This window comes from Vicugna pacos, chromosome 3 (genome assembly GCF_048564905.1).
Source record: "Vicugna pacos chromosome 3, VicPac4, whole genome shotgun sequence".
In the NCBI taxonomy this organism is placed as follows: domain Eukaryota; kingdom Metazoa; phylum Chordata; class Mammalia; order Artiodactyla; family Camelidae; genus Vicugna; species Vicugna pacos.
The window spans coordinates 80716999-80729320 of NC_132989.1; the positions used below are offsets into that span (position 1 = coordinate 80716999).

Sequence of the window (12322 nt, forward strand, 5' to 3'; positions counted from 1 at the left end):
CTGGTGGGTATGTATGCTCAGTGGTAGAGTGCAGGAGGTCCTGGGTTCAATCCCCAGTCCCTCCATTAAAAGCTAACAAACAAACAAACAAAAAACCTTCTCAGACATTGTAATATGCAGACAGGGTTGAGAACCACTGATCTAGCTCAGAGCACTCAATCTGGAAAAAAAAAAAAATGGAAGCCAGAAAGTTACAAGACTCACCCAGAGGAATGCCACTACTGACTGGGACTGGGACCCCAAATTGCTGGTTTATGGCTTTTTCTGTTGCACCACGTTGCCTTCCTCCATGTGCATAAGCAAATGCATTTTGGCTTCATGGTTTCTGCTTTGCATGTTCTCAGTGCCAGGTTCTGTAAGGAAACTGTTGCTGCCTCTATGTCCTCTGAACCATGTTTCTCAGATACTCTTATGAATACTTTTGTTTCTGCTACTCTGTTTAGTCCCCTATTTAGAAGTCTAACTCATAACTGATCTTCTGAGTTTTGAATATTTTTGAACACTTAATTCTGCTTTTGAATGTTTTTTGGGAAAAAAAAAATTCCCCCCCCCCCCACAGCCTTCCTATCCTACATCTTTGTTTGTTCATAGAGTTTCTGTAAACCACTGGGTTTCAACCTAGTTGGTGCTTTGGTTGCCCTTCTCATTTTTCCTAAGCAGCTTTGCTTTCTTTTCCATCCTGTTTCCCCTATTAACTCTTCAAGTATGTCCTTCTTCATCTTTCTTTAGTAATAATTGTCTAACTTTTGACTTGCTTCAAGTTCTCTTTCAGTTTGCTTGATCCCTTATCTGAATTAGCAGGATATGTGAAGGAGCAACATAGAATTCCAGTCCTAGGACTTAAACATCTCTGCTTTCCCATATATGTCAAAATTCACAGAATTTTTTTTACCAGTAACATTTTTTCAATAATTTTTGGTCATACTCTTCACTTTGTACCTTTGATTTTAAGTCTACACATAATATTTTTTCACCCGTTGTTTGGTTCTTCCTTGACTAAGCATCATACCTAAGTTCTCTCCTACTAATTCGCTTTTGAGCTGCCCCTTAAAGAATCAGCAGCTTCTGTAAGCCTTCTATAAGCCAATTCTTTCAAAGCACATTACAACATGAAATAGTTTTCACTTTGTAACACTAGATAAATTATTGCATGGTTTATATGAACTTGATTTTCTTTAAATTATTTCAGATCTTTTTTGTTCTACGTAAGAAAAATAGTCAAGTGACTTTCCTGCATGTCTTCCATCATACCATCATGCCATGGACCTGGTGGTTTGGAGTCAAATTTGCTGCAGGTAGCCAAGGGAGAGTTGGGATCATGTGTTATAAATGATAATATTTCTGTATGCTGTAAGCATAAATTCTGTTCTTAACTGTGATTTAAAAGAATCTCAAAACGTCAAAGAATTACTTTAATCAAACTTCTGACTTTCATTAATTATCTGAGACATAAACATAGGACTCCAAACTAGATCCCTCCCCTACCCCATACTCTTAAATGTGCGTGAACTTTGGGTATAGGCTTCTACACATATCCTTTAGTTGTTTTGATTGGATTTTATTCTGTTCCTATAGAGTAGTATTAAATTTCTTTCAATAAATAAATAATAAACAAATAAAAATGTAAAAACCTTGGGTTTATAGGAATATAGTTAGATAACTATTCCTCGTATGTTTCCAGGAAGTTACAGTATTTATCTCAAGTTCTGGGTCTTCTTTGTTTCCAAATTTCCAAAAACTGATACACATCCCATCTCCAGAACAACTTGATTTTCTTTATATTATTTATTTGCTTTAAAGAAGATGGGTCAGATTGAGGTTGTTCCCCCTCACCAAGCACTCTCCCATATTAAAGGATGTCTTGATACTGTGTTTTAGGTCAAATGTAGTTTAACTCAAAAGCTTGGCAAGAAGGGTCTTTAATTAGTTTTGGTTTTATGCTTCTGAACATCTAGAATATGAGATAACAAGCAGGTAAGTAATCTTACCCTATCCATAAAGTTTAAATAAGGGATATCCTCAAGGATATATTCTTATCTTATTAGCAAAGGTTAGTTGTGGCATTTATTTGTGCCAGTTTCTTACATTTAAGAAGGCTTCGCATAGGCCTGCAACCCATACTAGGCAATGAATGCTTGGACATTTCTGTGAATAGCTCACATCAATCGGGCATTCTGACTTTGCAAGACAAAGAGAAGAGAAACCACAACTGAGAAACTCCTGCTTGAGTTTTAGACTCCCTACGCATGGAGGGAAATTCTGCATGTCTCTGTGTATGCGGGGACATGGATAAGCCAGAACCTCAGGGAGCCAAAATGGCTGTCCCTACCATGGCCTAAGGACGTAGGATTTTCCAGTATGTGAGGTATCTCCTTGCCCTAAATTGGCATTTATCTGTTGAGGATTTTTTAAAATAAATGTAGCTGTTTTTCTTATAATGTACATATGTTAATTTAAAAACTAAACTCACATTATAACAGGATAGTCTCATTTGTATCCATTTCACAGATCAAAGGTAGTTATATTATTTAATCTCCATTATTTTACTTATCTTTACTTTCTATGTTTTGTTTTCTCTCACTTGCATATTGTGCCTCTCAAGTTCTTCCAACAGTGATGTTCTCTGACACCTTATTTCTGTTGGTGAAAGTTAGAAGATACCTAAACATCCAATAATAGAATGGTTGTGATGTCTTGTGTGTATAATTGTGAAATGCAAATGCTATTGAGAGACATTTAACTCATCTTCTGTTAAGCAGCCTGACTCCTAAATTTTCAGAGATAGATGCCTATTCTGACTATTCTGTTTTTAAAGTATGCTAGACAAAGTGCTTTCACATCCTTATAATTTATTTATTCAGATTTCTTTCATAAGACCAGAATATTCTATTATAACACTGAAAAATAAAAATAAATAAAATATCTATAGGAAGATAATACCCATAAATACAGTGATTTAGAAATAACTGAGACAAAAGTGGTCTCCCTCTCCTTCTTTATCCATCTCTGTATTTTCTAATTTTTCTAGTTTAACTATCTGTTAGTTCTACAATGGGAAAAATAAATTTTGTTTGAAGAATAGAGTTGAGCATTTTTCTGATTTCTATCTTTGAGTACATTGTTAGTCTGGCTTCCATTTCAAAAACAAGTGATGTTTTCAGTAATGAACATTTAAACGTATACTATGCCTCAAGTTTTCAGTGTTACCATGTTCATGGACATAAAGCACTTTGCAATGGGTTCATTGTCTACACCTTGATCCCCCTTCTGCTTTAGAAATTGTAAACAGTAGAAAATAATGTTTTCTTCTCTCTCATGTGTTCCATAAGTTGGCACTTCTATTCAGTCTCATGTGGACGCTAGTAAACACTTGTACACCTGATGTCTGTTCAGTGACAAGCACAGCAGCAAGACTTGAGTATTTCCAGAAGTGTGGTGTGGCATTGGCTTTCATTCCTAGAATGAAACTGTCCAGTTTAAACTGTCCTTTTAGAAACTTGAGCACAGCTGATCTCTATCTGATATTTAATTTCCTGTTTGCCTATTGTCTTCCTCTCTGGGATAATAGCAAGCCAGCTTTTCTTTTGAATATGATGAAAATATTTTTGTGGCAGGTTTTTATATTAATTATGTATGTATTCCCTTCCACAGATACGGAGAATTGTGATAATTACACAGGTGGTTCCTTTATTTTTTCCAAACCAAAGGAGTAAAATGTGATGGTACTAATTATAATTCATTCTGAGGTGTTTGCTTTTCAGAACTGTTATAAAGAAGAAAGTAAGCTTAGAAAATACTTTATTAGAAAATCCTTCCAAAGAAGATATGAAAAGCATTACTAATTAAAATGTGATTGTTCTGTGAATAAACATTAAAATAACTTAGAAAATATTCATTATTAAGGCAGGAGGGTACAGCTAAGTGGTAGAGTGCGTGCTTAGCATGCACAGGGTCATGGTCTCAATCCCCAGAACCTCCATTAAAATAAAAAAATAAACCTAATTACCTCCGCCGCTAAAAAAAATTTAAAAATGAAAAAATTAGAAATAAGTATCATTACTAGAGAAAATAAGTAAGTTAATTTTATTTGATAGCTTATTTTGATCAGTAAGCCTTACTAAACACTCTTAGCTACATTAGTGCTTTCTTAAATTCCTGTTCATAAGACCTTATTTTAGAATATTTAAATGGTGAGGCTTTCTGAGTGGAAAATAGAACTCTTCTACCAAAAATGGGAGAAGTGTCTTAGTGAGAAAGGCTCTATCTGATGTAGTTCATTATCAAGCGTGAAATAGATTTCCTGTGTGTATGTAATTGTGAGACAACAGTGGACTTGAGGTGTTTGGCTTGTCCCCATGTTAAGCAGTTTGATTCCTAAACTATCAGAAATAGACAACTTTTCTATTTTTAAATTACCCTAGAAAAGTTGTTTTCACACCACACTTATTTATTCAAGTTTCTTTTGGGAAATAAGACAAATCCAAATGTAAATAATAGGCTGTGAAGTTGTTAATAAGCTTCATTAATTCATTTTTTTCTGACTTGAAATTTGTGATAATTAACAGATTAGCTGAAATGTGAATTTCCTCTATTCAGGGGAGGCAAGTTTATGAAGCGCAGTATAGCATAAATGAGACTTTAGGGGAATAGTTAAACTGCTTAAAAGTAATTATTTAAATTAGGTTCTTTTAAGGGGGTACTTTAGCAGTGGTAGTATTTTAGAAGTATCTAGCATTGCTGCAATTATGAACGATTTTTTAAAAATAACTATTTCTTCTACGAAGCAGTTTTTATGACATTTCTTCTTAGAAGACTATATTCAAAGTAGTAAGTTTGTATTTTGCTTTAAGCTTTCTATAACTCAGTGTTCATGAATTCAGTCCTTCCTCTAACATAAGCAGGCACATTTGTGAGGTTTTGCTTTATTTCTAAAATTAAAGAATTCTAGAATAAAGAAAACAGAATATTTTAGAGAAAAATTTAAATTCCAGGTCGACATTACTAAGCTGAATGAGGCTACACATAAAGAATGAAGATTCTTCTAGACTGTGCATCTTAGGGAAGAGCCTTGTTTTTTTTCCTCCACTGTTAACTAATTCATTAGTTGATGAACAGCCAGTGGTTTTACTGCCAAAATTTTGTGGCACTGAAAATATTTATTGAAAATTATGGAGAGTGCAAAAATTGAATTTGATTCCACATAATGACATGTAGAAAAATATTCTTGTGGCTTTATTTATAATAATCCCAGTTGGAAACAACTCAAATGTCTTTTAATAGGAGAATGGGCAAATAAGTTATTATGCATTCATATCATGTAATACTACACAGCAGTAAAATAGCAATCTACTAACACACACACCAAGACAGATGAATCTTAAACACAGTATGTTTATGGAAAGGAGGTAGCCACAAAGAATACATCTTGTGTAATTCTCTTTATATGAAGTTTTATAACAAGCAAAACTAATAGTTGATGATGGAAGTCAGAATAAAAGTTCCATTGGGAGAGGTATATTGTTGGAGAGGGCACATGGGAACCTATTATAGTGTCAGAAATGTTCTGTATCTTGAATTTGGTGGTGGTTACATAGGTGCCTGGTTAGATAGAAATAATCATCAAGTTATACACTTAAGATTAATGTGCTTCGTGTGCTTTAGATATGTTAATCATCACTAAAATGAATTTAATTACTATTATTTAGCAGTATATTATATTTAAAAGGTAATTCAATTTGTTAAAGTAAATCTAAATCATAAGATCATCTTAAGGTTAAGCTATAACAGAACAAAGACTTGCTAAATTTATTTTTTAAGATTTGTATTTTATATTTTAGTAAATGAATGTATTATCCAGCGCCATCTAATTTGATGGCTGTTTAACAAGAGTGATATTTCATATATTTATTTTTCTTCCTGCTAGAATTAAAGAAATTATACTAAAACCTCAGTTTAGATTAAAATACATCTCATTTTAAGGAGCAGTGCCCCCATTTTACAACCTTTCTTTTTCCAGGTGGTTTGGGAACATTCCATGCCTTTCTGAATACAGCTGTACATGTAGTTATGTATTCCTACTATGGACTGTGTGCACTGGGACCAGCCTACCAGAAATATCTGTGGTGGAAAAAGTATTTGACATCATTACAGCTTGTGAGTAATGAATTTTCTTTAAAACCAGATATGAAACTAAACTGGAGTCACTTGTCTTCCTTATCAACGAGGATACTAACTAAATAAAATACAAGGTTTACAAAACATAGTGATATAAAGTGTCTGGCCCCACATGGCAGCCTGTCATCACCTTTTCTGTATTATGTGAACTTTGTCAAGAACTTTATTGAAATAAAAGCACATTTAGTAACCAGGAGGCTCAGTCAATTAAGCCAGCATGTGTTTCTTTATACCATTTTATACTATTTTATGCATTTATATAAAATAAATATATTTATGGTCAAAATAATCCAAAGTTATGTAAACCTCAACAGGCATAATATTAAATTAGAAGTTAGAAATTCCATATTGTAGAGCTAAATGACCCTCAGGGAACGTAACTTTGAGGGACTTAGGAGCCTTCCTGTAGGGCCGCCTATCTAGTAATAACAATTATAAACCTGTTTTTTGTACCAAATAGTGAAAGTACTGTGGGGATTAAAGGTGTAGAGTGGTAGTGTCATATATATACTGAAAGAGTTGAAAACACCCTAAACTACCAACTATAAAGAAGTGGCTAAATAAGTTATTTTAATTTCTACTTTGGAATATTACAAAGTCATGAAAATTATTTACAATTTCTCTCTAAGTGTCTTTTTCTGATAACATCAGTTTAAATACTGTCCTCAAGTAAACAGTGTTCAAAGGAGAAGAGGCACTCAATTTAGAGCTAATAATACTTTCCAAGCATGAATCCTAAAAATACATGGCATGCAATTTTTTTGAAGAGTAACCATGGGTTGAGATGATGATTTGCTTTAAATTTTGTCTTCTGTTAAGATAAGAATTCTATGATTCTCATATTTCCAGACTTACAGTCTATAATAAATTAGTGTCATATTCTGCCATCAATACTAAAGAGAAAGTATGGATTTAGGTGTAGATAGCCTGTTGAAGCTTAATTTCTATTAAAATTCTGTAACTTGTTAAATGAAATCCAGCATATTCATATGGTGTGTTCTCCCAGATGAGAGAGTGAGGTTTTAGTGTATCAGGATGTTAAATCAGTATCATAGCATATCCTTGCAAGGTTGTTTATTGTATCCAAAAAAGTGTTGACAACACCCTAAATAATCAACCATAAGGAAATGGTGAAATAAATTATTTAAATTCCTACTTTAAAATATTATGAAGTCATGGAAATATTTCACAATTCCTTTCTTTTTAATTTTTTTTTTTGTGATTTTAAAGTAATATATGCTCATTGTGGTGAAGTGAGATAAGCAGAGAGAAAGAAGAGCAAACATAATTCTGCCACTGAGGGATAATCAGGGCTGATTTATTTTATTCACATTTGGATTTTCTCCTCTATGCATATGTGTGTATGCTTTTTGCATGATTTGTATTATATTGCGTATAGAATTTTGTATTACGCTTTTTTCACTTAACATATTCTTAAATGTTGTAAATACTTTTTCATAATGTGAGAAAATACTTACATAAAAAAAGGATAGATGTTTGTTCATTATTATTTCAAACATTTTGATTGTACACAAACATACCTGCAGAGAATGTTGAAGATATTGCTTAGGTTTTCTAAGATTTCCTCATCTGCAAAAATGAGAGGAATAGTTGTAGTCACTGCACAGGAATGTCCTAAACATGCCTTAAGATAATGCAAGGAAAGCTGCTGCTGATGATGATAACAGAAACTAGATGAAAATCTTAACTATGGTTATAACAGAATGGATTGTGGGTAATTGTAATTTATTTTTAGGTATAGATTTTTACTTTTCTAAAGTTTCTACAGAACACATTGCCTTTTAATTATGAGAAAAAAGATGTCCAGAAAATCTGGACATGAGCCCAGAATGTGTCCCTCTTAAGACTGTGTAGAACATTCTGGATCACACAGCCCTTGGGCATCGCTAGGAGGGTCACCAATGCTCACTCACCCCTTGCAGATTCTCTGCTGCAGTTGGCAGATGGGACATAATTTTGTCTGTGATATATTTTTATCTAGGATAGGTGGCAGATATGAGGACTCAGAGATGCTTTGGCTCCTACAAAATTAATGGGTCTCTAATTAAAATGTTTTTATTTCTCCCCAAATAGAATATCTGGTCTATCAACAGGATAGAAAGTTTGAGATCAAAACTGTCCTAGAAAATTAGGCCATAAAGGGGTGTGTGCATTTCATCAGTCAAAAACTCAAGTCAGAAACTGATGGTTTTCTGAGTTGGAAAGAGCTGCAGCGCTGCTCCGCTCGGGGACATTTACATAGCACCCCCTGGAGCTGTGCACTTTGTTGGGACTGAATAGTAGTTTCAAATTCCCATCTGCATTTTTGACAGTGTTCCACCCACTATCACTCCCATGGAGGCTAGACTGAAAGATTAAATTCCCTGTCCAACAGTAGGCTAGATGTGGCTGGAGAGTGTTTAAACATAAGCAGGCAAAGAATGCATTAAATAATTGCTCCATTGTGACTCTTCATCTCTGAACAATACTTTTCATTCTTTCATCTGTTAGGTCCAGTTCGTTATTGTCACCATCCACATAGGCCAGTTCTTTTTCATGGAGGATTGCAACTACCAGTTTCCCGTCTTTCTATACGTCATTATGAGTTATGGGTGCATCTTTCTGCTGCTCTTTCTCCATTTTTGGTACCGTGCTTACACCAAAGGTCAGAGGCTACCCAAAACTGTGAAAAATGGAATCTGCAAAAACAAAGATCACTGAAATTCAAGCACAACATAAGTCTATGAATTAGACTGATATCTTGTCTTCCTTGACAATCGAGATATTTCCATGTGCAGTGCATTTTATATATTTTTCAAAATCAAGATCTTGTATTTTTATGATAAGTTATTGGGGTTTCTGATATTTGAGAGCCCAAAGCTCCCAGATAGTAAAGTCGTCTGATAATTAGAGCCTGAAGCAGCCAGTTTTTCAGATGCTTTTAAACCTAATCTAAAAGTTTTATTTAATACATTTTTTTAGAATGAAAGAAGGATATGAAACAGTACAGTAGTCTTCAAAGAAGTCCAGTGTAGATGAAAAATATCATTAGATATTTTGAGCATGGACAAATGTCCATTCCATACAATAGATTCCTTCTGCTAGGTCTGGAAACCTCTAACTGTGGACTCTGGCTTTGTTGCTTGTTGACTATATTCAGAAAACACCATATTTACTCTAGAGTTAAATTCCCATTCTAAAGAGCTAATGTGGATGAACGTTAAGTGAAGTTTTGATCAGTTATCAGTTAAAATCACTAACAATAATTTGTGCTGGATCTCTTGGGTAGCTGGCACCAGTTCTGCTTGTAAGACTTCTTCACAACACTTTTGTTGGGTAAACTTTAAAAGTAATGATCCTTTAGGTTAGTATATGGGTGCACTTGAAACTAAGGTTAAGTTAATATTTTGAAAACAATGGATTGTTCTGATGGCTTAACAAACACGTTGCTATTCCTGTTTTACAGTGAACTTTGTGTATTTCTGTAAAGAGGTGAATTTGTCAATGGAAAAAGTATTCCATGGTTCAGTGGAAAAAATCTGTTGTCGGTAGTATTGTAATGTCACTTTCTCGTCTTCTCATGGTTTAAAGGATTATCTTGGTTAAATATATATTGATTGGACGTATAAATGTTCATATCATTAGCACACATTAAATGATTTTTAGACCACTCAGTATACGTTATACACAGTTTCCAGAGATGGATGAGAGTGGCTTGTGAAGTAACTGGAGGCACGTGGTGGCACAGAGATTATCCAAGGGAGATTTAGTTATAGGGATCTCTCTCATAAAGAAAGAGAGTGTGAGAGACAACATAATAATTATTACAGATTCACTGCTTGCAAAAATATCTTCCAGAATTATGAATTGATTAGCAGCCTGCATATCTTTTTTCAAACTTATGAAGTATATAATGAAAGATGGACATTCATTTGTGTAGCTTTCATTTCTTTATAATTGGCTATTTTCTGAAATTCTCTTCTCATGTTTTCTTGTTGGAGAACCCAACTACTCATCAGTAGAGTTTTGCCCAAGAAGCAGTAATATTGATGTTCCTGAATTTTTCCTCATTGCTTTTTTTTCTTGTTATATTTATTCTTGATTTTGACGGACTCCTTATACTTGTATAACTTTAAGCAATTAGTACCCCAGTTACTGTGTAACACACAGTGATACTTAATTGTACTAACTGTAAACTCCCAGTGTTAGGTGTCTCCCTCCTAATCCATTAGTCTCTACCATGGCCTTTTCTCTTCACACTCACCAAATTCATAAGGTTATTTGCCATTAAGTGACCTTTAGTGATTTCACTTGCTTACAGTGTGAGAAGATAAGGGTTGATAAATGGGGAGAATTTCATTTTTTTAAATAAATAATAAAGAACATGAAAGCAAAGATAAAAGAAAGAGAAGTTCTAATTTTCTCTCTGAGATCTCAGGGTTCCCTCAGTGTTTTCCTGTTTTGGCTCTTTGGATCCAACCTGTAGTAATACGGGGAGGTATGGCGAATGCTATCACACATACAATTGCCAAAGACCCAGAGACTTTTTGGGCAAAAACCAAAAGGAAGCAAAAATGAAAGAAGATAAAACAGGAGAGTTTGATTTCTTTTCTTGCATACTTTCTGACCTATGCTGAACAACCTCTTCTCATAGTCTTTAAAATGTTTGAGGTGCCTCTGAACTAGCAGCAACACGTGATACAGCTGCATTCTACTTTCTGTGACTAGAGGTGGAGAGCCAGAACGCTACATGAAAAGAGATCACAGCTGGTAGAAGTAACTCCCTACGAACATCAGCAGATCAGAATGGGTATCACTTGGTGTAGGACTGGATAGGCATTGTGTTGTTAAAGGAGTTTCTGCTGGGGATTCATCCACTTTTCAGGACCTCGTTGCTTTGAGCTTGCTTACCTAAGAAATAAAAGCCCAGCTACAAAACCTGGTTTATGACATAAAGTTCTATAAATCCTTTGGAACTTACATGTCTATTATAAATAAATATAAAAATAAAATTTTAAGTATCTATGGGGCATTTCCAATTTACAGTCCTAAATTGAGTAAAATTTTTAACTGAGCAGACTGCATTGTGCCATAAATTGTAAGATTGTGAGGTTATATTTCTTCAATTATCCCTTTTTTCTGTTAAATTTTTAAGACAGTGGGAAACTCTGTAGATACTGTCAAAGTTTGGGTTTGGTTGTTGTGTGTTATAATAAATTTGTGATGTTACATGTATATGTGTGTGTGTCCTTCATTTTGGAATCTAACTGCATATGTTTGCATAGATAGGTGGTTTTTAATCTGAATACTCATTTAACCAAAGCATGTTATACATTTGTTGTACAACTGCTATATTCAGAGCCCTGTGTGATACAAAGTACAAAGATACCTACCACCCAGTTGGGACATCCCACAGGTTGGAGCTCCCAGACTGGCAAAGGCAATTATGTTACTGGGACAATAAATGATAGATACCATATAAGTGAAAGTCCTGGCACTTAGCAAGCAAGGAAGGCTTCATGAAGGCATTTAAATTTTTTTGTTTTTTGTGTTTAATTGAAGTATAGTCGATTTACAATGTTGTGTTAGTTTCTGGTGTACAGCATAGTAATTCAGTTTTATATATATATATATACACACATACACACACACACATATATATACACACACGTATACCTTTTCATATTCTTTTTCATTATAGGTTATCATAAGATATTGAATATAGTTAATATATATAATGTATATATAACTATATAAATATAGTTACATATATTATATATAACTTTTATATATAAACTATATTCAATATAGTTTATATATATGAATATAGCTTATATACATGACAAAGAATATAATTTATATATATGTGTGTATATATATATATATACACACATACTCTTTTTCATTATGGGTTATTATAAGATGTTGAATATAGTTTCCTGTGTTGTATAGCGGGACCTTGCTGCTTATCTTTCTTATATATAGTAGTTAGTATCTGCAAATCCTGAACGCCCAAATTTATCCCTCCACACTCCCTTTCCCCCAGTAACCATGAGTTTGTTTTGTATGTCTGTGAGTCTGTTTCTGTTTTGTAAATAAGTTCATTTGTGTCTTTTTTTTTTTTTAGATTCCACGTATAAGTGATATC

The 12322-nt window shown here is 33.8% G+C and overlaps 1 protein-coding gene across 5 annotated transcripts in view; it reads left to right on the plus strand.

The window, feature by feature from the left end:
* Positions 1 to 11409, plus strand: part of ELOVL7 (ELOVL fatty acid elongase 7) — a 71120-nt gene extending 59711 nt beyond the window's left edge. For all 5 annotated transcript variants that reach the window (XM_072958620.1, XM_072958619.1, XM_072958617.1 and 2 more), the window contains 3 exons: positions 1190 to 1295; positions 6017 to 6153; positions 8686 to 11409. In XM_072958620.1, the coding sequence (XP_072814721.1) occupies positions 1190 to 1295; positions 6017 to 6153; positions 8686 to 8895 (453 nt within the window). In that variant the 3' untranslated portion in view covers positions 8896 to 11409. The remainder of the gene's footprint in view (positions 1 to 1189; positions 1296 to 6016; positions 6154 to 8685) is intronic.
* The last annotated feature ends 913 nt before the right edge of the window (positions 11410 to 12322 follow it).